General features: G+C 38.7%; 1 protein-coding gene across 3 annotated transcripts in view; it reads right to left on the bottom strand.

The window, feature by feature from the left end:
* Ptbp3 (polypyrimidine tract binding protein 3) overlaps positions 1 to 27,440 on the bottom strand; it is an 83,061-nt gene that overhangs the window by 20,085 nt on the left and 35,536 nt on the right. For all 3 annotated transcript variants that reach the window (XM_051162647.1, XM_051162639.1, XM_051162631.1), the window contains 3 exons: positions 18,972 to 19,141; positions 9,517 to 9,663; positions 1,568 to 1,732 (listed from right to left, as the gene is read on the bottom strand). In XM_051162647.1, the coding sequence (XP_051018604.1) occupies positions 1,568 to 1,732; positions 9,517 to 9,663; positions 18,972 to 19,141 (482 nt within the window). The remainder of the gene's footprint in view (positions 1 to 1,567; positions 1,733 to 9,516; positions 9,664 to 18,971; positions 19,142 to 27,440) is intronic.

Consider the following 27,440-nt stretch of genomic DNA (forward strand, 5'->3'; position numbering starts at 1 on the left):
GCCAGAGCTACACAGGGAAACCGTATCTCCAAAAGACAGACAGACAAACAAACCAAAGAAAATGGAGGAAACACTTGTTTGTTGTTTGTTGGTAAGGATTTTTCCCCAATTGTACTGGAAAGAAGAACTAAACAATGACTTCTATAACTAAAGACTAAAAGTGATAATCCAACTGATAGTACTGAGTCTTGCTCACCCAGGTCTCCAGGAACCTCTCTATGAGAAAGAAAGCCTGTTAGCGTTTTGGGGAAATGATAACTAGACTGCTAGGCATGACCCCGTGACACTAAGTGCACTTGCTTGGTGGTGCCAGTGCTGAGCCACAGGTTTAAAAGTATCTTTTATAAGAATATAAATTACCACAGCATTGCAGAAGCAAATAGAAACACTCTGCTGATAGGCCACAGAGGTCATTCATTATGTTTGTGAAATAAACATAATAAAAGGCCAATTATAACTTGTGTCCAGTGCTTTGACTGTTCAATGCTACACTCAGGAGATGGCCCCAATAGGCTCACAGATTTGAATGCTTACGTTACCAGGGAGTGAAATTTTTCAATAAGATTAGAGAGATTAGGAGGTGTGGCTGTCAACTGGGGGTGAGCTCCTAGGTTTCAAAAGCCTATGCTACCCCAATCTCTCTGCCTGAGGATCAGGATGCAGCTACCAGCTACTTCTCCAGCACCACTCCCGCCTCCTGCCCTGTTCCCTGGACTGAGCCCCTGAAACTGTAAGCAAGCCCCAATTAAATGCATTCCTTTTTAAAAGTTCCTTTAGTCAATGTCTCTTCACAGCAATAGGACAATGAATAAAATATGAAAATAATTTTTGGTTTTTGGCATGGGGTTTTGCTATGACTAGACTTGAACGTGTAGCAATCCTCCTGTTTCAGCTTCTCAAATGCTGACTGTAAGCGTGTGCTACTAAATCTGGTTAAAATTAGAATTTTACCCACCACTTTCCCTCTAGTGTTTGGTATCATTATCATAATTACAGTACTAGGGACTGAACATGAGGACTCGCATTACACACTCGACCATCCATCTACAGGGTAAGCCTTGCCACCTTAGGCAGCTTTTAAAATTGAGACAGCTACTTAGGCCAAGTGTAGTGACATACTTTTAAGCCCAGAATTTGGAGGCAGATCTCTGTGAGTTTGTGGCCAGCTTGGTCTACAGAGAGAGTTCCAGGACCAGGCTACATAGGTCTCAAAAATAAATATACAAACAAACAAAATTTAGAAATGGGGGGGGGGGGCTGTCAAAAAAAATACCTGATATAATTTCTTCTATGAAACAGGATGGTAAATCTTTCTTATTATTTAAGAAGATGAAAATAATGAAAAGAAAACATCAACATCAACCAACAGATTCTTTTTTTTTTTTCTTTTTTTTTTTAAGACAGGGCAGCTCTATGTAGCTCTGGCTATCCTGGCGCTCACTGTGTAGATCAGGCTAGCCTTGAATTTATGAAGGTCCACCTGTCTTTGCCTCCTGAGTGCTGTGATTAAAGTTGTGTGTCAAGGAAAGCATGTTTGAGTCTGCTGTCAGGAGAGCTTGTTCCTTACCTGATGAAGAACCTCCAGAGTGACAGGGTAAAATAGGTTTTCAATAATTATCCGGAGTACAGGGCTCTGCCCAGGTAGCACTGTGCCTTCATTAGAAGTAGCTCCAGGAAGGGAGAGGTTTCCTGACTGGATTGCACTGACAGCCTGCAGTGCAGCTTGGGCTCGCTAGAAAACAAGGGAAAAGAAAAAAGAAAGAGGAAGAGGAAAAGAAAAATGAGCACTTTTGATCACGAATGCAATGAATGGACCTCAAAGCTTATATGACATAATACAAACTCCTGCATACTTTTTATCTGGATGCACATCTCAAGTGTATAGTTTTTTATTTATTTATTTATTTATTTATTTATTTAGGTTTTTTGAGGCAGGGTTTCTCAGTGTGGCCTTGGCTGGGCTGGACTCACTTTGTAGACCAGGCTAGCCTTGAACTCACAGTGATCCACCTGCCTCTGCCTCCCAAGTGCTGGGATTAAAGGTGTGTGCCACCACGCCCGGCCAGTATATAGAGTTTAAGAGCAAAGTTTTCTGTTTGCTTCATTTCTTCTTTATTTTTTCTTCTTCTTTTTTAAAGATGAGAGTCAGGAGATGGTTCAATCAGTAAAGTACTTGTTGTGTAAGCATGAGGAGCTGAGTTCAGTCCTCAAAACCTACATGAAAAATCTAGGAGCAGTGGTGCATGCTTTTTTAATAAGTCCCAGCATTATTACTATTTGTGGTGGGGGTTGAGACAAGGTTTCTCTGTGTAATACTGGCTGTCATGGAACTCACTCTATAGACCAGGCCAGCTTCAGACTCAGAGGTTCACCTGCCTCTGCCTCTGACTATTGGGACTAAAGGTATACACCACCACCTCCCAGCTTCAGCATTACTAACAATTCAGTTCTAACGCTTGCAGATGGTGTAAGTGTAAATGTGACTGGTGTGTCAGTGGGGAAAGCATGCCATCAGTATAAGCAGGCCTCCCTGCTATGGAACATCACAAACTGAGGAGTACATCCACAGGGGATGCCTCGCAATGGGAAATCTGGGACCCAAACAAGGAAAAGAAGGCATTTATGAGGTATGTGTGTGGGGGCGGGGGGGCCTTCAATGTTAACTATTACCCGAACAGCATGAGAAAAGTGAAGAGAAGTGCAGGGCAGCTGGCTGAGAATGCCTGAGCCCAAGGAGTTAGAAGGGCACCCCCAATGAGATGGATAGCCACTGTGATGAAGACAGCCTGAGAGGAGTGAAGAGGCCCACGGGGCGGGCAAAGAATGAACCAGCATAAAGAGTCTAGAATGTGACCAGGCTAACTTGTCATTCAGTTAGCCTGGCAACTGTTTTAGTTTTAGTGTATAAGCAAGCTTCTAACACATTTCCACTGAAATAAAACAAGATGTTCTAAAAAGCATCTGGTTCAGAGCGGTGGCAAGAAAAGCAGAAGGTAAGTGTGAGATAATTTTGGTTTTGTGGTATTTTTGTTATATTTTTCACAATGCAGAATTTACCAAAACAATAAAGGCTCTATGTCAAAGCATACAGAAGACAATTTGAGGGGCCCTCACTGGCCCAATTAGAGAAATATGAACATCAAAGGTAATTCCATGAAATAAATAGCAATCTCTAAGTCCATAATGCTAACAACCGGCAGCTCGTAAAGAGTAGCACTTACGGTAAATGCAAAATCTGTGCATGAGATATTACTTCTTCCCCCTCTTAAGTAAAGATGGGCCCTCCATATGTGCAGGTTCAACATCTAAACTCAGCGGTTAAGAGCACTGATTGCTCTTCCAGAGGACTGGTGTTCAATTCCCAACATCCACAAAGCAGCTCACAACTATCTGTAACTCCAAGATCTGACATCTTCATACAGACATACATTTAGGGAGCACATAAAAAGAAATAAATAAATAATTTGAAAACCAAAACCAAAAAACCTTCCATCTATGCATGCTCCCGATTCTCGATTTTTGGGTTGTGCCCCTTTGGGAGCAGAATGACCCTTTTACAGGAAACTAAGACCACATGCATGTCAGATATTTGCATTACAATTCACAACAGTAGCAGAATTATAGTTATAAAATAATGATGAAAATAATTTTATGGTTGGGGGTCATCATAACATGAGGAACTGTACTAAGAGGCTGCAACATTAGGAAGGTTGAGAGCCACTGATCATGTAAATACCTCTTTTCCTTGTCCTTATTCCTTAACGAAAATAATTTAACAACTCTGGGGGTTTTGTTGAGACCAGGTCTCACTATTATATAGCTATGGTTGGCCTGGAACTTGTCATCCTTCTTCCTGAGTGCTGGGGATTACTAGGATATGTCACCATGTCTGGTAGTAAAACAGCTATTTACACAGCATTTACGTTGCATTAGGCATTATAAGTAATGCCTACTCTAGAAAGGATTTAAAATATACACAACAATGTGTGCTTGTGGTATTGTGGTATATACAGATATTTTACCATTTTGTAGAAGTAGCAATGAAACAACCAACCAAACTACCAGCCTCCCAATGGATGAGTAAGAAGTGTACTTCTTCCATACTACAGAAGCCTCGTTTAAACATGGCTGTGTCACTTCTAGATGTATTTGTCAAAGACACACATCCTGAATTGAATTACAAGGAAATGTAAGACAAACACAAGTTGAGAGACATTTTGGGAAACAAACTGCCTTTAATTTTCAATAATGTTAAGAACATCAGATTAAAAGAAAAGCAGAATTTGTCTAAAATGATTAAAAAGACATAACAAAACAGAACACATACATGAATCTAACTGCATCATTTTGCTACATTCAGGTGTTATTAGAACAAAACATGAGTGGGACCTACAGATGGCAGAGAAGTAATGTACCAATACCAATTTCTTACTTTTTCTTTTGAGGGGCCAGTAGTACAGATTAAACTCAAGGCCTCATGGATACCTGCAAACCTACTGGGGCCTACTTGGGGTACTTTTTCACTTCAAGACAAAGTCACATTAAGTTACTTATGCTGGCCTTAAAATGCACTGTGAGGCCTCAACAGACCTTGAACACATGATCCTCCTGAGTAAATGGAATTACAGGCCTGTGCCACCAACCCAAGCCAGTGTTGACCACCTAATTCTAGTCTGTAGAAGAAATGTCCTCACTTGTAGGAAGCATACACAATATCCAGTCAATAATGAAGGATGAGGTTGTTCAGACACTTTCAAAAGGCTTAAAAATTGAAACTTTATACTCTACCTGCATATTTTTGTTACATTTGTACTGTAAGTTTTCACAATATTTATTTCTTTTTTAAAAAGTGAAAAAAAAAGTGAAAGGAAAATTAGCACAACTTCCTTGATTTGCCTAACATTAACTCTGTGTGTGTGTGTGTGTGTGTGTGTGTGTGTGTGTGTGTGTGTAGAGGTAGGTGGTAGGTATAAAAAAAAAAAACTAGTTTACTCTTCCCCAGGGAGAACTATTTCCTCGAGTTCTCAGCATTCCTCAGCTGCCTGTAGCTCTTATGCAGGTTTGAGGGCTTGTGGCCCCCACCTCTACCCAACATGATTTTTATTATGTAGCCAAAGCTGGCCTCAAACTAGCCTCCTAAGTGCTGAAATTACAGCATGTCCCTCCATGCTTAGCCATTTCTTAATTTCTTAAAGCCACTCTTAGCATTTCTTAAAAGTGATAATAATCTGAAAAATGTGTACCAAAAGGAAAAATTCTACAAATGTAACATGGCTTTCATTTTCATAGTCAATTACAAAATTTTAATCATATAATTGTTATTTTAAATAACTGCTTGTGGTTTTTAATTTGTTTACAATTTCACAATGTGGAATGCTTGAGTTCTTAGCATTTTGCTACAGTAAATTTTATTAAAATAAGTGCCTTTCAAAAACCTTGGGAGCCTTTTATTTTCTGTTTTTATACTTGCATTTGTTCATTTTACTTCTATTGTTTAGAGACAGGGTCTCACTCTGTAGCTCCAGCTATCATAAAACTCATCATGTAGAGCAGGCTGGCCTGGAATTCAGGTGCCCTCGTCTCTGGAACCCAAGTGCTGAAAAAGGTTCACACCACTATAACCCAGCTATGTATATGCTCTTTTTCTATTTCAAACACTTAATATGGTTTGTTTTGTTTTGCTTTTTTCTGTGAGACAAGGGTTTCCTCATGCACCAGGGCCCTGGCTATCCTGGAACTGTGATGATCAGACTGGCTTCCAACTCAGAGATCCGCCTACCTCTGCCTCCTCCTGAGTGCTGGGATTAAAAGTGAAACAGAATACTCAGAAACTCAAAGGCCAGCTAGCCTGGAGTTCACAGTGTCAAACAACATTGTCTCAAACAAGGTGGAGAGCAAGGAATGACACCCCAAGTTGTCCTCTGACCTCTACAAGTAAGAGTCATATATTTATGCCCACACTAAGGCATACAAACAGCCGGGTATGGTGGTACACACCTTTAACCCAGCACTCAGGAGGCAGAGGCATGGTGCCTCTTTTTGAGTTCAAGGACAGCCTGGTCCACAAAGCAAGTCTAGGACAGCCAGGGCTGTTACACAGCAAAACCTTGTCTTGAAAAACAAACAAACAAAAAAAGAGACACACAAACATAAATATATTGTGCACATGTATGCACACAGAAGATTTTTTTTAAAGTTAAAAGAGACAGCTCTAGGAAAAAATTACTGCAAATAATTGTTATAAATAATTGAATTAGGTTTAACAATAAAATAGTTATTTAATAACATTAAACATAGAAAGCAATCATGAACTAGATACTAAAACATGCATATGCCTGTTTGAAACCTAGGGGTTTCAGTGTTAGAAACAAGACCTAGTAAGATTAAGGTTCCATGTGCACCAAAATGTATTGTTGCACTACTATTTGTAAAACCATAAAAAAGAAAAAAGAAAAAAGAAAAAAATTCAATGCTTATCAAAAACCCAGGCCAGGTGTGGTGGCACAGGCCTTTAATCCCAGCACTCAAGGCAAAGGCAAGTGGATTGTGAGTTCAAGGCCAGCCTGGTCTACAAAGTGAGTCTAGGATAGCTAAGTCTATACAGAAAAACCCTGTCTCGAAAAACCAAAACCAAAACAAACAAACAAACAAACAAACAAACAAAACAAAAACAAAAACAAAAAGAAAGAAAGAAAGAAAGAAAGAAAAGAAAACAAAAAATAAAAACATAAAAACAAACCCTGGCCTAATTATAGGTCTTCTATCAAGTGAATAACAGCAGTCATTATAAAGCCAAAAGCCAAATGTTGTTCCTAATCTCTTGCATTAGAACAATGCCTGTAATGTATTACACAGTAACAAACAAAAACAAAACACTCTTCACACACCAGGATTTCATCTGTATACAGTTACATACACAGATAGCACAACAGAAAAATACGTAGACTATTAGCATCAATTATCAGTTATCTCTGGTCAAGGAGATGCTTTTTCTTCATATTTTTCTAGATTGCTTGAATGTTTAACTATGAACAGGTTTCTTATTTGTGATCTATAAAACCAATTTTCAATGAAGAACACTTAATAGGTTGAGCTATAGCTTAGTATGCTTAAGGCTCCAAATTTGATGGCCAAGAAGAAAAATGAAGTATGTCAGTATGTCCTAAAACAAAAATTATGTGCAGGAAATGTTCCTGATTAATGTGGAAAATTCCAATTTAATAAATTTATAAGCCAGGCGTGGTGGCACACGCCTTTAATCCCAGCACTCGGGAGGCAGAGGAAGGCAGATCACTGTGAGTTCAAGGCCAGCCTGGTCTACAAAGCATGTCTAGGACAGCCAAGGCTACCCAGAGAAACCTTGTCTTGAAAAACCAAAAAATAAATAAATTTATAAAAGTAGTTCCATTAATAATCTTTCAGCTGAACAAAACAAACCTGGGAGAATTCCTGGCCTAGAACAAGAATACATGCAAGATTCTCTTAACATTTAAAAAAAAAAAAAAAAACTTGCATTCTAACTACTTCTCCTTATACCAACAGATCATCTTTCATCAAAGAAAGATCACTTTACAGCAGATGGAGAGCATTACCACTGGCCAAAATGAAGACAGCAACTGATTACCAGGTGTCCAGCCCCAATGGACACATCTACAACACACCTCCTGCATCCAAGGCTCAAGGAACATCATTAAGAGAGGGGGAAAGAATGTAAAAGCCAGAAAACAGAAGTCTGCCGTGCCAGACTTGACAGGCAAGCCACATCCACGAACCTACCTCAACATGTGGCTGCCTAAGGACAACACCAACAAACATGCTCAACTGGAATAGGGAAATCTCACAGGTCCCTGCTCCTTGACAAAGAACCACACAAAATTAACAGCAGCTGAGCAAAGAAGATGAGTACTCTACTTGATTATCCAATACCAAGTGGTCAGCCCTGAAATCACATACTCAGAAGCAACACTAAACAGAATCAGCAAGGTGTGTATGCACACCCACGAACAGTACTTGCAAAGCAGAGGTAGGCAGATCTCTGAATTTGAGACCAGACTGATCTATACAGCAAATTCCAGAACAGCCAGAGCTACATAAAGAATCTGTGCATGTGTTGGGGGAGGGGGGTATGTAATAAAAGCTCATGTGTTAACAATAATAATTAAAGAAAAAGCAGTTGTGAATTTGAAAAGTAATGCTGGGAATGGGAAGGGCTAAAGAAAAGAGCAGAAAAGGGGAAAGTGATATATTAAAAATTAAAAGATATTTAAGAAACAAAATGGACTAGAAAGATGACTCAGTCGTTAAGAGCACTGCCTGCTCATCTAGAGGACCTCGGTTCAATCCCCAGCACCCACATGACATCTCAGAGCTGTCTGTAACTCCAGTTCCAGGGGATCTGGCACCTCCACAGTCATACATACAGATAAAACACCAAAATGCATGTAAAACAAAAAAGTAAGTCTTAAAAAAACAAAACAAAACAAGTGAATATATTTTCTTAAAATGTACTTGCTTTGTACAAGTTTTTTCCATGTTAAAGCAAATTTTTATTTAACCAGTTAAAATGAACACAGAAAGACACAAAAAACTCAAAATAAAAAGCAGAAATAAAAGCATTATGTTTGTTAGACACTTTTCCCATTCACTCACGTCCGAACTCATTTAAGGAAAATTTCAGAACAAGTCTCTAGATCTTAAACTGTCTCCACACCACTCCAGGCCAGGAATGTAGATCAGATACACAAAGGACCATGGAAGGCAAACTCAAGACTTCATTTCTGTCAAAGCAAGGGCTAAAATCTCACGATTTCTTGCACTTCGTTCACATTTGCGATTTTAGGAGGTACAGAATTTTATCTTAATTGTGAAAATAGTTTTGAAGGGGGAAATGTTATTTCTCGCTTTTTTGAGACTCTCCCTGTGTTTCCAGCTTCCCACTGCTAAGACTATAAGAATGTGACTCCATGTACAACCCAATAAATGTCATTTCTACTGCCACAACTTTCAATGTTTTTTCTTTTTTTAAAGATTTATTAGATATACAGTGTTTTGCTTGCATGTATGTCTGCACACCAAATCTCTTATAGATGGTTGTGAGCCACCATGTGGTTGCTGGGAATTGAACTCAGGACCTTAGGAAGAGCATACGATGCCCTAATCCTCTGAGCCAGCTCTCCAGCCCAACTTTCAATGTTTTCAAATGAAACTGTTTTTATTTAAAAGGTTTTTCCAGACATGGTTTCTCTGTGTTGCCTTGACGGTCCTGGACTGGCTTTGTAGACCAGGCTGGCCTCAAACTCACAGAGATCCACCTACCTCTGCTTCCCAACTGCTGGGATTAATGGCGTGCGCCACCATGCCTGGCTCTTATTATTAAGACTTTAAGAACAATTATATATGCAATCCTAATAATAAAATAAAAAAAAATATGGTGGTTCTTCTCTTAAAGTATAGAAATATTTAAGTAATGATACCACATTTTTTATAATTATTCTTGCAGATGCCTATAATACTTACAGCCTGATTAGGCAGATTGTCAGTCTTAAGTTCTCGGTGATTGGAATACTGGATATAAACAGGCTGACTTCGAAGATGAGGAGTAACAGGAGTGTAATAATTTATCATAGTAACAGCAGCTTCTTCAGAAGCCATTTCTAAAAAGGCCTGCAATAAAAACAAAAGATAGTTAACAGTCATTCTATACTAGTTTAAACTTCTGCTTTTTTGGCATACGTGACACTGTCCACAGGCGAATAAAACTAATTTGGAAAATTGGGTCCAATAAAAGCTTTCAACTTAAGGAAACTGCTAGTTGATTAAATATTTTCTCTTGAGTTATATATCTATTTCTGTTTCTTTAAATGTTTAAAAAGTTATAAAGGCAAAAATATATTTTTGCATCACCATTACAAATGAATACTTTCAGGAGGAGCTATGATTTAATTTTTTGGGTTTTTGAGTTGTTTGTTTGTTTCTTTGTTTAAATCTTGGGGCTAAATTGCTAGAGTACACAAAAGAGAGGCTAGAATTTCATTCAATAGAGACAAGTAAAGGAGTTAAAAACAAAAGTCCAGGTGTGAGTGTAGTGGTGCACACATTTAATCCCAGAACTGGAGGCAGAAGTGGGAGAATCTCTGAGTTGCAAGACAGCCTGGTACAGACCATAGTGAGACCATGCTTAAAATAAATGAGAAAAAGCCAAAAAGCCTGTTAGAGGACGGGAAAAGGGGGAAGGTTGATTGAAAAGTACTACTCTATCTAAATGCCTTTTGGGGGGAGGGAGTGTTCCAAGCAGGGTTTCTCTGTGTAACAGCCCTGCCAGTCCTGGACCCGATTTGTAGACCAGGCTGGCCCCAAACTCAGAGATCTGCCTGCTTCTGCCTCCAAGTGCAGGGATTAAAGGCGTGCACCATCACGCCTGGCTATTTACCTAGACTTTTAAATAGGATCGGGCCATAATTATTTGTTTTTCTTTGTTTTTATAAACCAGCCATCTTCAAATTAAATGGAACATTCTTTTGTTTCAGAGTTCATATCACAAACATTGGGAAGGAGACAACATACCTGATCTTACAGGAGGGAATGAGAAATGCTCATTGCCTGAGTAAAACCTGATTTAAATCTCTACCTATCAACAGTAACCTGGTCACAGATAACTCCAAGCCTCAGTTTCCTCTGTTAAAATATTCAGCTATATAAGCAATCTGTAACACTTACAACTACAGCATGAAATGGCTGTCAGGTTACAGTGCTAGTTAGATGGTCTGTCTGATATTCTGTAGAAAAGAGCTATTCAATACCAGTGAATAGATGCTTTCGCATCTATTCAAATTAGTAGCATACACAATCAGTTTTCTTTTTTTAATTCTTTATTTCATTTTTTACGTATGAGGTTTGTTTGTTTTTGTCTCACATATGTCTATGAGCCCTATATATGCATGCTCAGAGACACCAGAAAAGGGAGAGGGAATCCCTGAATCTCAAGGTACAGACAGTTAACATGTGGGTAACAGGAATCCAACCCAGAACTTCCGGAAGAGTAGTCAGTGCTCTTAACCACTGAGCCAGCTCTCCAGCATCCACATTCAGTTTTTCTCACTTTTAAATTATGCTTCTAACCAACATTCATCCTGTATACTTTAAAGTAAACACTATATACAAATCTGTGTCAAGTATTTTTTCTGTTTTATATATGTGAAGGTTGTGTTTACATACTATATTCACATAAACATTGTGTTCACACATTTGCATATTATATATGTACACATAGCCCTGCACACAGCACTTGAACTATTATCAACTAGCAAAGATTAGGACTGGGTAATATCACATAACAAAAAACAAAACCAAAATACCTCTCTACTTGTAATTTTTTCATTATACATGTGAGATACTTTGTTGGTTTTGTTGGTGGTAGTTTGTTTGCTTGTTTTGAGGATTTCTCCATATAGCCCTGGATATCCCGGAACTCTCTTTGTAGACCAGGCTGTCCTGGAACCCAGAGAGGTACCTGCCTGTGCCTCCCCAGTGCTGGGACTAAAGATGTGGGCATAATCATTTGCCCACAGGTGAGATACTTTTAATTACTTCAAGGTTCCCAATTTAAGATTGTGATAAGAATTTCTTTAAGACTTAAAACTCCAACCCACAATGAGAATCCAAGTGTGCGTTGTCATCAGATAGTATTAATTTAATATACCAAGAATTTGCTATATACCATATTTACCTAACCATCTTTGCTCCAAATCCTGTGAAGAAAAAAATCTTTTTGAACATATATTTACAACCTTTATTATCTTATCTACCACCCTATAGTCAGCCACGATTTTAGCGAATGCTCCTAAGGCTTAGAAATAAGTGTGAAGCTTTTCGTAAAAACACAGATATGAACCGAGCCTGGTGGAGCTCGCCTTTAATCTCAGTGCTCAGGGAGGCAGAGGTAGGTGGATCACTGTGAGTTCGAGGCCAGCCTGGTCTACAAAGCAAGTCCAGGGCAGCCTAGGTTACCCTGAAAAACTCTGTCTCAAAAACCCAACAAACAAACAAAACCAACACAGATGTGGCCAGGTGGTGACACACACCTTTAATTTCAGCATGTAAGAGGCAGAAGCAGGTGGATCTCTGAGTTGGAGGCCAGCCTGGACTACAGAATGAGCTCCAGGACAGCCAAAGCTACACAGAAAAATTATGTCTCAACAAAGAAAACCAACCAAACAAAAACAAAAACACAGATCCCACATATCCACATTTCACATAAGATCCAGAGATACTAAAGAATAAACTAGCTTCAAACCTTCAAATAAAAATTATTTTAAAAATACTGTGAGATACAGAGGATCAATTATGAAAATTAGGGAAATATAGGAACTTTTTGCATTAAGTCAGTACTGATTTGAATCATTCAAGTGGCACTTATGATCACTATATAACATAAGATGGAGAAAGAGCATGGGGAAAGCAGAGATGCAAGAGCTTCTCAGCATTTCATGTCTTACCCTATACAGGCGGCTGTAGCTTCTGTGATGGGATGAAAATGGCAATACAGCTTTTTTTGTTACTGTTATTGCATTTTTTTTCAGTGTTTCTGAAACTGAGTTTTCTTTTGTTGTTGTTGTTCTTTCCCCCCTCCCCCAAGACAGGATTTCTCTGTGTAGCCTTGGCTGTCCTGGACTCACATTATATACCTGGCTGGCCTCGAACTCACAGGGATCCACCTGCCTCTACCTCCTGAGTGCTGGGATTAAAGGCGTGCACCACCACCGCCTGGCTCGAAACTGAGTTTCTTGAGGTGAATAAGGAAGCTTCATTTTCTGGTACCTGACAAAATGTAGTAAGTGCCATGCTCATAGGAAGAACTGTGGGCCTCCTTGTTTCAACTAAGACCCCACTAAAATAAAATTCTAACTGTTAGCACACTTTTGGTTGTCCTGAAAATCTTGTATACTCAACACTGTAATGAAGAAGACAACAAATCCAGACCTCAGAGATTTCATGACACACTGTAATGTGTTGCCTGTTCCTTGTACTTTTCTTGAGTAGTTTTGTTTATAAAGAAGGTGGCATGAACCTGGGTAATGTGTGATTCTGTTCGTTTTGTTTAATAAACAGCATCCCTGTAAGAATTAAGGTGAGGTTGATAAGATTTAGAAGTAAAAAAGCAACCCTCTCTCCAACCCTCTCCTCACTTCCCAAACTGTAAAATACACAGAATAAATTCCTCTTTAAGTCATTTGTAAGTGTACACTTTAATGGTTGCAATTTTTAAAAAAGATTTATTTATTATATATAGTGCTCTGCCGACATGTACACCTGCAAGCCAGAAGAGGGCATAAGATCATAGCATAGATGTTTGTAAGTCATCATTCGCTGTTGTGTTGGTTTATTTTGGTCATAGAGCTCTTTAGTAATATACTTCACCAAGAGATTCTGATGTCGCTGAAACCACTTGTAAAGGTGGAATATTAGGGAGAGAGGTGGGAATAGTTTCATCAGCTTTCTCCCTGGGTAGTGGCTTTGGGTTATAACTTTCAGATTATGAAAGTAGAACTCTTTTACTAGTTGTTCTGGAAGAACATCAATAATGCCTTGTCTAGATTCCATGTGGAAAATTTATTTTTCTTTTTTTCAAGATTTGTTTTGTTTTGCTTTTTTTCAAGACAGAGTTTCTCTGTGTAGCTTTGGATGTCCTGGACTCAATTTGTAGATCAGGCTGGCCTCGAACTCACAGAGATCTGCCTGCCTCTGCCTCCTATAGGGCTGGGATTAAAGGCATGTGCCACCATGTCAGGCTTTTTTTTTAAAGGTCTATCTATCTAGATACTATGTGTAGTGTTTTGCCTGCATGTACAGCTGCAGGCCAGAAGAAGGCGCTAGATCTCATTACAGATGGTTGTGAGCCATCATATAGTTGCTGGAAATTGAATTTATGATCTCTTAATCTCTGAGCCATCTTTCTATCACCCTTCCCCTGGATTCTTTTTTTAAAGGTTTATTTTAAAAATCTTTATATGTATGTGTGTTCCACCTGCATGCACTTACCTGCACTATGGTCGTGCTTAGTTCTCATGGAGGTTAGAGGGAATGTTGGATTACCTGGGAGTAGAGTTAGGATTGTGAGCTGCCTAGTGGCACTGGGAATCAAATCAGCCAGTATGCTTTAGTTTATTTTGAGACAGAGGCTCTCTATTATGTAGACTAGGTTGGCATGAAACTCAAAGAGATCCACCTGCTTCTGCCTTCCAAATAGTGGGATTAATGTCGACTGCTACCATGCCTGGCCACAGCCAGTGTTTTTAACCATGCTAGCTTTTCATGCCTTTGCCTCTCGAAATCTGGGGTTAAAGGTATGCACCCCCCATGCCTGTCTTATACTCCCATTTTTGTGTTTAATAAATTATATTATTAGTATATTATAGGTGAGTTTAAAATGGTTTATGAGGGCTGGAGAGATGGCTCAGAGGTTAAGAGCACTGACTGCTCTTCCAAAGGTCCTGAGTTCAATTCCCAGCAACCACATTGTGACTCACAACCACCTACAATATGATCTGATGCCCTATTCTGGCCTGCAGATGTACATGCAGACAGAGGACTGTATGCATAATAAATAAATCCTTAAAAAAAATGGTTTATGATTATGGCTGCTTATTAAATACTATTTTATAATGAGAAAAAGGATTATATAAGAAAAGTTTGTTCATTTTGGCCAGGTTATTGTTGCATAAATTTTAGTGCTCAGTGTGCCTGGTATGTTTACATTCTCTTTTTTATCAGCCATTAAAAAATGAGGCAAACCTTGCTTCATTAAAAGTTCTATTGCCACATCTAGACAAGGTGGATTGGGGCCCAGGGGTGTCTGCTCAAACAATTGCACTAACCAAGGACAGTACAATAATAAACATTGAACCCCTCCTCTGATCTACCCAATGTACAGGACATTCTCCACAATTATGTGGAGAGTGGGGACTGAGTCTGACATGAACTCTGGTGCCCCATATTTGACCACTTCCCCTTGGTTGGGAGGCCTGGTGGCATTCAAAGAAAGAATAAGCAGGCTACCAAGATGAGACTTGATAGCTTATGACCATATAGTGGGGGAGGAAGTCCCCCTCGGTCCAAGACCTATGGGAGGGGAATAGGGTGAAAGCAGGAGGGAGGAATGGGAGGATACAAGTGATGGCATAACAATTTAGTTGTAATCTGAATAAACTAATAAAAATTTTAACAAAGTTCTATTGCAAGCTACATGTAGTAACACATATCTTTGATCCTAGCACTCAGGAGGCCAAGGCATGGAGTTTTTGAGTTCAGGGCTAGCCTGGTCTATATAGTGAATTCAAGGACAGACAAAAACAAGCAAATACATTTTAAAAATATTGCAAGAAATTTTGTTTTTAAAAAAATCTTAACATATTATGATGAGGAGACATGACAGTGGTTTGTTTGTTTGTTTTTTGAGACAGGAGTTTCTATGTCTGTAGCCCTAGATGTCCTAGCCTGGCTTTATAATCCCTGCCTGCCTTCTGGTATTAAAGGCGTGTGCCACCACGTCCAGCTGCAAGAAATGACAATCTTAATGGAAATTAACAAATGTACAAAAATACTTTTAAATTACCTAGACACAAAGTCATAATCTGAAAATAGAATCATAGTTGATAGAGGCCAAGACAAGGAAGAATTCGAAAGTTGTTACTAAGACAGGGAATTTCAGTTCAAAACAGTAAAAAAGTTCCAAAGATGGATGTGTCCTTAACAACCATTAAAGTAGGGGGCTGGAGAGGGGGTCAGAGGTTAAGAACACTGCCTGCTCTTCCAGGGGTCCTGAGTTTAATTCCCAGCAACCACATGATGACTTACAAACATCTATGCTATGATAAAGCTGTGCCTTACATGTACATTGCCTTTCACAGACAATTAATTTTAGTTATGAACATGCAACCCATAGACTTTTTAGTAGAAGGAACTACAATTTAAGTGACAGACATGTACCGACTCCAAGAAATGAGTAAGCACACAGACTGAGTATTACAGAATGTTACTTAACTTCTCTAAATCTTATCAATCTCACCTTAATTATTACAGGGATGCTGTTTATTAAACAAAACGAACAGAATCACACATTACCCAGGTTCATGCCACCTTCTTTATAAACAAAACTACTCAAGAAAAGTACAAGGAATAGGTAACACATTACAGTGTGTTACGAAATCTCTGAGGTCTGGATTTGTTGTCTTCTTCATTACAGTGTTGAGTATACAAGATTTTCAGGACAACCAAAAGTGTGCTAACAGTTAGAATTTTATTTTAGTGGGGTCTTAGTTGAAACAAGGAGGCCCACAGTTCTTCCTATGAGCATGGCACTTACTACATTTTGTCAGATACCAGAAAATGAAGCTCCCTTATTCACCTCAAGAAAACTCAAGTTTTGAGCTGGAGAGATGGCTCAGTGGATAAAAGCACTGTCTACTCTTCCAGAGGTCCTGAGTTCAATTCCCGGCAATCACATGGCGGCTCACAACCATCAATACTGGAATCTGATGCCCTCTTCTGGATGCAAGTATACATGCAGATAGAGCACTTATATATAAAATAAACAATATCTTAAAACAACAAAACAAAAACCCTCAGTTTCAGAAATACTGAAAAAGCAAGTTTTGTTTGTTTTGTTTTTGATGGTATGGTGGGGGAGGACACAAAGACAAAAATAAAATTGAGGCTAAAAAAGCTTCTGAATAACAAGTTTTTTTTTTTAACTTAAAAAAAAAAAAAAAACCAACAACTCTAGAGTGAAGAAATACACTAATGGGATAAAACATTTACAAACTATGTATCTAGTCAGACGCTATTATCCTGAATAGATGAAGAATTCCAATTCAAGGCAGAACTTACTACTATAGAACAAGTTCCAGGACAACCAAAACTACAGAGAAACCTTGTCTTTAAAACAACCACCACCACCAAACGAACCCCACATGAATATCCTATTTATACATAGAAATTGTATATTTGAATGTATTAATTAAAATTTATCCTGAAAGATAAAAAAAAAAAAAAACCAGCTCGGTAGGTAGAAACTCACAAAAGTAAGTAATAAAAATACTTTTTAAAAAACAATTTAAGCCGGGCAGTAGTGGCACACGCCTTTAATCCCAGAACTAGGGAGGAAAAGCAGGTGGATTGCTGTGAGTTTGAGGCCAGCCTGGTCTACAAAGTGAGTCCAGGACAGTCAAGGCTACACAGAGAAACCCTATCTTGAAAAACCAAAAGCAAAACAAAAAAACAATTTAATGGAAAAACTCATTTGTACAATGAAGTTTCTTTTATGTCTCTCAAATTACTAAAAAAGTAACATGATAATTCTACAACTAGAATATACACTGTATTCAATGATTTTTATTGAAGGAAGAGACATGACATTGTTTTGTGATAACCGACAGATTACAACAGACCAAAGCAAAAGAGAAGATTCACAGCAGTTAAAAAAAAAAAAATGCAAAAAGAAATTAGCTCTCACAAAGTGGCCTACTATAAGCCAACCCATTAAAATATATGTAAGATTTATTTTCTGCTTTATGCATATATTTGCCTGCCTGTATCTATGTGTACCAAGTTTACGACTGGTGCCCATGGAACTCCAGAGAGGGTGTCAGTCAGAGTTCCTGGAACTGGGGTTCCAGCCAGCTCTCAGACACTATGTAGGACCAGAAACTGAGCTAAGTTCTCTTCATAGCAACAAGTGCTCATAACTGCTGACCACTCAAAAATCTCTAGCCTTTAAAAATTGTTTCTTCTTTTCTATTTTTAAAACACTAACAATTGTTTAGCTACACATTCAATTTTATTTTACAGAATGAGATAGCTCTCAAGTCTTCTTGTTGTTGTTTGGTTAATTTGGCTTTGAGAAAGGTTTTGTTTGTTTGTTTGTTTGTTTTGTTTAAACATAACCCTGCTGTGCTGGAACTTACTATGTATGGAATTCACCAGGCTAGCCTTGAACTTACAGAGATTCACTTGCCTCTGCTTCTCTAGCGCTGGGCTTACAGGCGTGTGCCATTATGCCCAGTTGTTCCAACTCATGAATCCCATCTAAAGGCTGACTAGGTTTTAGCTTATAGTAATAACTGCATAGTTTGGATATTTTAACTAATTTTTTATTTGGACAAATATAATTTCTCTATCAAGGGCACCTAGTAATTACAAGATGTCTTTCAGAACCATCCTGTAGTAGAAAACAGAAAGTAAGTAAAATACAAAATATGTTTTCAGAAAGAAAATGACAGGCTGGAGAGATGGCTCAGTGGTAAAGAGCACCGCCTGCTCTTCCAGAGGTCCTGAGTTCAATTCCCAGCAACCACATGGTGGCTCACAGCCATCTATAATGTGATGGGATGCCCTCTTCTGCAGATACAGCAGTCATATACAATAAATAAATAAATCTCTAAAAAGCAAACAAACAAACAAACAAAGAAAATGACCCTGAGTCAATAGGTAAGAAATTCTCCTGTTTATTGTCATATAAGGAAAAAAAATCTACTTAAAACTTAATTTGTGAGTAGAGCATGATGGCACACCTGTAACCCCAGCACTCGGGAGGCAGGGCAGGCGGATCGCTGTGAGTTCGAGGCCAGCCTGGTCTACAAAGCGAGTCCAGGACAGCCACGGCTACACAGAGAGACTCTGTCTCGAAAAACAAGCCCCCACCCCCCCAAAAAAGAAAAACAAACAAAAACTGCTTTGTGGTCAAATAGTAAGACAAGCTGAGAGGCCGTCAAGGAGGCAAACACCCTGTGGTTCTCCATCTTTGGAGGGCTCAACTTAAAAGGTCACCTGAGTTTATGAATTTTATATCAGCCAGAGCAACAGAGACCCTGTCTCAATTCACCTAGTTAATTCTTAAGTTCAAGAAAATAGAAAGTATATAAAATATTAACACCCAGAAGATAAACACTCAGTGGCAATCTTTAAATGTTACATACCTGACTTTTTCCTTTCAACATCAAAAGGTTAGTGACTTTGCCAAATGGTAGACCTAATGATATGACCTCTGCTTCGGTGACATCACATGGAATTTTGCGAAGATGGAGAACACGGGAAGGCGAACAGGGAGGTCTATCTCCTTTAAATTTCTTGTGGTCATTCCCATTAGCTAAAAAACATAAGATTTTCTTTTTAATTACTGAAACTAATTTGGGTTGACATACTGTATTAACTAAATTGTCACACTTGACCTAGCGTATCAGATTTGAAATTCATGGAGGTATGGGGTCGATGAGAATCATATGAGTGAGAAATGAAAACAACCGCCTCTTGATGAACCCACTTTTGGTTTTTCACTCTAACCATCAAAAAGCTGTTTTAAATTGTTGTCTGTGATTTTTCTGTTTGATTTGTTTTGAGGAAAAGTATTAGGGTAAATAAATTATATAGCTTCATAGAGCAAGAGCATCAATAGTGCTATTAACCATTCAGCAATCTCTCCAGCCACTAATATATTTTTAAACTCTTTTCTAATTGTTTTACTGCTAAATAAAGATAATTAAAACAATAAAATTTAAGCCACACAGTGGTGCACACACTCTTAATCCAGAACTCAGGAGGCAGTGGCAGCATGTCTGAGTTTAAGGCCAGTCTGAGAATTCCAGGACAGCCAAGACTTAAAACAAATTTTAGGAAAGATTACGATATAAACTTTGTATTTTATTAGTTAAATTTTCTGTTCTTATGAGAATCCTATTCAGTAGTAAAAGCAGACCCTGGCTGAAATATTCATTTTTAAAATATCCCCTAAAAACTTCATACTACGGGCATGCCACCCACCACTCTACAGCAGAGTGCCCCCCACGATGCCGTTCTGCACTAACATTTCAGACCAGCCACTGCAAAAATAAACTCATTATCCTAGCACATAACAAGATTTTTTTTAAAAGATCTTATTTACTTATTATTTATACAGTATTCTGCCCCCATGTGTGCCTGCAGGCCAGAAGAGGGCACCAGATCTCATTATAGATGGTTGTGAGCCACCATGTGTTTGCTGGGAATTGAACTGAGGACCTTTGAAAGAACAGACAGTGCTCTTAACCTCTGAGTCATCTCTCCAGCCCCACATAACAAGATTTTATTTAAATCATACTACCTAGAACTGACCTACCTATAATGATTACTAAAGTTTATGCACTGTATAATTTATACACTTTGCATGTTCTATGTATATATGTACAAACATACCTCTACTAATAATTTCAAAAGTTTGCTTATTTTCATAACAAAAACCAGAATGATAATGAAGACAAGGCAGGCAGCCTGGATGATTCAACCTCGAAGACTGCCTCTGGCACAGGGAACAGGGTGCCTCAACTACTGTTTCCTCAAGAAACTGCATGCATATCAACTTTAAAAGGGCTAGCCCAAAGGATCGATCCCAAAAGACTGGACAAAAACAGATACAGCTAGCTTTTCCAGTGCCTGGCCAACATCTTGGCACAGTGTCTAAGACAAAGTAATCAATTGTATATTCTTTAAAAAGCAAACAAAACTTTTCAACCTGGAAATCACATTGTTTCTACTATTTGGTATTAAATGAATCTAAGTGAATTTTTTTCCTTTTGCTGTTCTTAGTAATTCAGGACACTGCTTCACACTAACTGAAAATGTTATCTATGAAATCTAAAAATCTGATTTATTTAGATAACCAGGAAAGAACTGTATTTAAAAGACTTGACAGAAAGTTTGAAGCTGCAGGGGGCTAGAGAGATGGCTCAAGGGTTAAGAGCACTGTCTGCTCTTCCAGAGGACCCAGGTTCAATTCCAGCTGCCACATGGAAGTTCACAATTGTCTTTTAACTCCAGTTCCATGAGATCTGACGCCCTTACATAGACATTCATGCAAACACAACACCAATGCACATAAAATAAAAATGAGTAAATTATTTTTAAAAATCTGAAGTTGCAGAAATGTTCCTAACCAATCATGTGAACATGAAAAGCCAAAGCAGGGCCCCTGCCAGATAGCTCACTAGGTGCCTGTTGCCAAAACGGATGACCTAAGTATGATTCCCAGAAACAACAAGGTAGAATAAACAAACAGAACAATAAGACTATTGTCATAACTAAAATAACAATATGAAAATATTAGTAGTTTTCATAAATGTTGTATTTCACCAAGGAACACTAAAAATTATCAAATACCATGTTTTGAGAGGTGTGTGGAAGAAGTGGTTTTACATTGTTTAGTGACCTGTTTGTTTACTTATCAGTGGTAGAAATTAAACCCAGGTCTTTGCAAACACCAGGCCAGTACTATATTATGACGTTATATTCCCCACCCCTTGGATTTGAGACAGGGTTACTTCATGATGCTCAAGCAAGCCTGAGACTCACCCATCTTTACATCCTCACCTCACAAGTAAGGGAATTACAGACGAGAGCCACTGTGTAGGGTTGTTTTGTTTTCTGTATAGCACAAGTGTGTGCAGGAGCCTGTGGAGGCCTGAGGGAACAGCATCGGAACCTCTACAGGTGGAGTTACTGGCAGTTGGGAGTCTCCTGATGTAGGTACTGGCAACTGAATTCAGGTCATCTGAAAAAGCAGCAAACACTCTTAACTGCTAAGCCATCTCTCCAGCCCTGATGCTCGGATGTTCTGTAGCCTAGTACTGTAGAAACTGAGGTAGGAGGACTAAAGAGAGTTCAAGGACAGCCTGGGCTACTCAAGGAAGTGTCTCAAAAACCAATCTTGCATTTCCACCACAAAACTAAATAAATGTCGAGCAAGAGATTTTGATGATCTCTGACAGATCTATGTACCTATATGACAATCACAAAAGTTGAGACATGTAATACTGACATCAACCTAGCATTTCTCTTTTACAGTTAGTATGACTTTTCCTTCATGTTTGTGTATATGAATTTGTGAATGTGGGTAACCTTGGGCTTCATCCTCAGGAATGCTGTGTGCCTCTTTTGAGAAGAGAGGAGCTCGCTGATTTAAAGCCCCTCAGGCTAGAGCAGCTGGCCAGCAAACTCCAGTTTCCCAGTTGCATTGTATCTGAGCAATTGGTTTATGAGACAAGCACTTTACAACTACCCTCCTTCTCTAACTGCCAGAGTTTCTTATGTGAATGACAAACTTTCAAGGAACTGTTATTCTAATATTACCATATGCACATAAACTAATTTTCTGGGAGCAGTCACGGAGACAGAATCTCACTTTATTGACCTGTTTGGCCTGGACACACTTGGTGTGGCAAGATTGCTTTGAACTCATGATCTCCCTCCCTCAGCCTCCTTAGCTATATGACTATAGATATGTGTGACCATTCTAGCTTGAGTTAGATTGTGTTGCTATTTTTCCACTTGTATTTGTAACTGGATATGTACTGTTAGTACACTGCTGTTTTTGTATTTCTGGGTATTGCACCCAGGACCTCATACATGCTATGTCATTAGTCTTTCAGCTTTGTAGTGATTCAAATGAAGGTAATTTCAAGCATATGAATACCAAGATTATCTCACACATGTGTTAGTTATTCACTGGTAACCCCCTCAAGTAAGTTAGATGGTAGTGATAATTTGGTTGTCTTATTTTAAGCTCTAATACAAATAGCTTTTTAAATCTTTTTTATGAAGCAGAGTTGGGATTTAATATATTTCAATATATGGATAAACCCAGTTATAGAAAAATGCTAATTAAGATATTGGCTATTATGGCAAGAGATCACATCCAAAGACCTTCTAGGTCTGTGTGATCCAACTGGAATACAAACACGTCTTTAATCCAGGAGAGAGAGGCATGCAGATCTGAGTTCAAGGCCAGCCTGGTATACAGGAAGTATGAGGGAAAGAAAAGCTTAGGTCCAGGCATGGTGGTACATACCTTTAATCCCAAATGAAAGTAACGTTAGTTTGTAGAAGGAAGCACCCATGTTCGAAAATGATGTCTAATTGAGTGGCAGAAAAGGTGATGAATCAGAGAAGATTTGACAGAATAGGATACACCCAACTCTCATAAGAAGAGAGAGGAAAGGGAAGCTACTTAAGAGGCAGTTTTTCAGAGAGGAGGCAGTACTTTACCAGGACAGTAATAGAGAGATGGTTGCAGAGAAAGAACTCAGGTGAGGACAGAATGAGTCAGAAAGTGAGAAGGAGCCATAAGATTAGAGCAGATTGTTGAGTTAGTTTGAAGCCAAGCAGAGCAATTCCAGGGCTGAGAGACAAGCCAGATTGAAGAAGTCATCTGGGAGAGGAGGTTGAACCAGAACAGCTAAGTTGAACCAGCCAGCCCAGAGCTCACAAAGAGCAAATAAGGGTGATCTTATTAAGTAGTAAGTCAGTCCCAGAGGCTGAAAACATTCTAGGCCTTGGTTAGATTGTATGAAGGCTAGAAGCTTCCAGGACTAGGCCTAGGTTAGCCGAAGAAGGCAGTAAGCTTGCCAGACAACAATTGAGCAAGGAAAATAAGTTACTTTTACACACAAGGTTGCTCAGAGGAAAGTAAGACATACCCAGAGCATGAAAATATAAGCTATACTCAAGTGTCATCTATTGTTTGATCTTTCAATATAATCGTGATTATTAGGTTTTGGTAATAATTCTTTATCATACTTTGTTAAGTTTCTTTTTCTGTTTTATTTGTTACCAACAGCTATAATTGTGCTTTTTATTTATTTGTCATAAGGTTTTGTCTCTACTCATTGATGCAGTGACATATTTTATAATTTCCTGGTTTTCACTTGTTCTTATATTCGTGGATTAAGCCAGGTTGATCACAGGAGTATTATTTCAGTATGATATATTAATTCAGAGAGGTAAGAATGCTGTAATTCAAATGACAAACTACAGACTTGGGTATATTTTTAGATCTTCTGAAATGTGGGTAGGTGATAAGGGGGTTGATTTCTTGTTTAGGAACAATGTTTTCTAATATGATCTTCTACTCCTAACTTGTGACTACTTTCTCAATTGTAAAACTGCATTTTATCACTTAGTCACTGTTCTATTGCTGTGAACAGACACTATGATTAAGACAACTCTTAAAAAGAAAGCATTTAATTGAGGGCTTGCTTACAGTTTCAGAGGTTTAGGAACATGACACACCCATGGTGCTGGGTAAGTATTGAGAGCTACATCTTGGATCCATTGCCCAAGAGAGACTGAGACTGGGCCTGGCTTGGGCTTTTGAACACCTCCCTCAGCCCCACCCTTCCCAGTGACATACGTCCTCCAACAAGGGCACACCTCCAAACTCTTCTCGAGCACTGGTGCTCCACTCCTGCATGACTAAGCATTCAAATCATGACTATCATCACCACTGCCCTCCTTAGAGAAGAGGGTGAGGGAGCTTAAAGCAGGACTTCATCCCTGTCAATCTTCTCTTCCCACTGACCTCCCAGATTCAAATGGGAGAAGGAAATTGGTTTTATTCTTGTGTGCCAGTCTAGTAATATTTTGGGAATTCTGTTTTCAAAGTAAAGGAAAATAGACATCAGAGTGACCACTAAGAGTCTCTTTTGTTTGGTTTGGTTTGTTTGTTTGTTTGTTTGTTTGTTTCAAGACAGGGTTTCTCTGTGTAGCCTTCGCTGTCCTGGACTTTCTTTGTAGACCAGGCTGGCCTGGAACTCACAGGAATCCTCCTGCCTCTGCTGGGATTACAGATGTACAGCCTACACTTGGCTTGACCACATATACACATTCAACTGTGTATAATGTGTTCGTCCTGTGCAGATGTTAGAACTCTTGTAACTGTATCGAAGTATCTCTCTATAGATTTCTTTGTGTACTGCAGTCATACAACAGAGTTTAGTATTACATTATCACAGCTTCACAAATAAACAGACTGCATAATCAGCAGACAAATCAAGAAGCAGAATGCTGGGCTTGAGAGATTGCTTAGCAGTTAAGGCCTCTTGGAGCTACTATTCTCAGAGGACCTGAATTCAGTTCCCAGCACCCACACCAGGGGGCTGATGACCCTATAACCTCAGTTCTAAGGGGTCCAACCCCCCCCTTACTTGTATCCTGAGACACCCACACACAATGCATCCATTCACACAGAAATACACGTTTCATACACATGAGAGTCTTTCCCCCTCCATTTACATTTATCTTTCAAGCATATTGTTAGCTTTATTTTTGACAGCATAGATTAGAATTTTTCTATAACATATACTGACTTTTATTTAGCATTATGCTTGTAAAGTTAATCACATTGTATATTATTTGTTTGTAATAGCAACATACAAAACTATGAGTGACTCAGGCTCTAGGTTATGTCTCCTGCTGAGGTAACCCTCGTCCTTACAATCTTAAATGAAAGAACTTTTCCAAGCAGCAGGAGAGAAGAAAATCAGTAGTATACAGAGATGCCTGCAAAGGTCCCATAGAATACTTAATTACCAAGGCCACCTCTAACCAAAAGAAAGACTTTAAAAGCAGCTGTTGAACCAGGGAAACAATGGACTGAAATAAAAATCAGAGTTTTTTAGTAAACGAACAAACAAAAAAGCAGTATCACAGTTTCTGCCAATAATTTGTACAACTAAATTTAAAAGGACAATATGATTTTTGAAGTGTTAATTTTTTTCATAGTTATCAGAGGACATTAAAAAAAAAAACAAACAACTTAGAAGTTCAAGTTCCCAAATATAAAAACACTCCCATGTGTGCACAGGTGTACATACATACACACACACACACACACACACACACACACACACACACACACACACAAAACCTTATTACAAATAACAAATTTAATGTAAGTGGAATCAAAATCTCTTTAAGTTTATTTTACAGGTAAAGCTCATAGGAAGAGATATTCTTTGCTTTGGAAATAAGCTTCATAATTTAAAGCTCTTACAGAACATATACCTACAAGAAAGAAAGGATTGGGGGGGCAGTTCTAGACAGGGTTTCTCTGTGTCGCCTTGGCTGTCCTTGACTTGCTCTGTAGACCAGGCTGGCCTTGAACTCACAGTGATTTGCCTGCCTCTGTCTCCAGAGTGCTGGGATTAAAGGTACGCGCCACCACACCCAGATGAAAGAAAGGATTTTTAACTATATTTTATTGATTGATTTTCTGTGTGCACAAGTGCATATGTGCAGGCATGAGTGTGTCACAACAGACATATGAAAGTCAGTTCTCTCCTTCCACCATGTAGGAACTGCCTGGGGATCAAACTCAGATCACTAGGCTTGGCAGCAAGTACTACCTCCTGAACACCTCAAGCAGCTCATAGTACATGAGATCTTAAAAGAGCATTAGCAATCGGGCATGCACCTGTAATCCCAGCACTTGGGAGGCAGAGGCAGGGGGGTCTCTGTGACTTCAAGGCCAGCCTGAGCTATAAAGTGAGTCCAGGACAGCTAAGGCTACACAGCAAAACCCTGTCCCAAAGAAACAAACAAACAAAACCCCCAAAAGAAACAAACAAAAAAAGGACATTAACAACATCTGAAGAAAATAACCATAGGTTCCAGGTTGCATGGTAGAGTCACAATCTGGCACCAGTGTTCCAGTATCCTTATGCAGCATAAAATCTTCATTTTAAATTAGTTGTACCAAAATAAGGCAAATTTGGGCTTTGGTAGATTTAATTCCTTAGCATTGGGTTTCTGCTATAGTCTCATCTTATCATTTAGACAGAGCAGTTAAATCTGAAAATTAATTAATGGCAAGACTGACATTCTTTATAAATCTCGTGTGGACAACATACAGAGCTTTTGATTTGAAAACAGTACGTTATTATATGAATAGATAGCTTTTTCTAGCAGCTTTCAATCTTGTTACCTATTGACTATACTCTCCACCACCACACACACCCTTTTTCTCTCGCTTTTTTTTTTTTAAATGGAGCCAAGGATGATCTTGAAGGTTTTCTGTTCCTTCCCAAATGCTGGGACTAAAGAAATGCACCACCATGTTGGACTATTTGGTGGCCAGACCAACAGCAGAAAATGTGGGCATCATGGGCAAGGTACACATGAATTCTAACTTTATCATTATTCAGTTTAAAATCTTGCAATAAATCAACTCACAATTTCCTTAATTATTTTCACTTGCCGTTTTTCCTGTACATACATAAAGATACAGTGACACCATCAGCAGACTATAACAGTTGAGTTCTGTCATTATTTGCTAACTTTAGAAAATCAGTTATTACCTGACACTGGCATATTTCTGAATCCCTTCGGTGGATCCCAACTTAACATTACAGGAGCAATTCTATCCACTACGTTTAAATTCCGTTTTAAAAGTTCAATATTAAAGGTAAAAATTATCATTATTTTGAGGTAAGACAGAATGTTATAGTGAAGGCTTACCTAGAACTTAAATTCAAAATACTCCTGCCTAGGCTTCCTGAGTCCTGGCTAAGAAATAAAACATTTTGAGATAATATAAAACTATTAACTATTGGTTCCACATACTCAAAGTAGAAATACTGCTC

Source organism: Acomys russatus, chromosome 2 (assembly GCF_903995435.1).
Source record: "Acomys russatus chromosome 2, mAcoRus1.1, whole genome shotgun sequence".
Taxonomy (NCBI): Eukaryota; Metazoa; Chordata; class Mammalia; order Rodentia; family Muridae; genus Acomys; species Acomys russatus.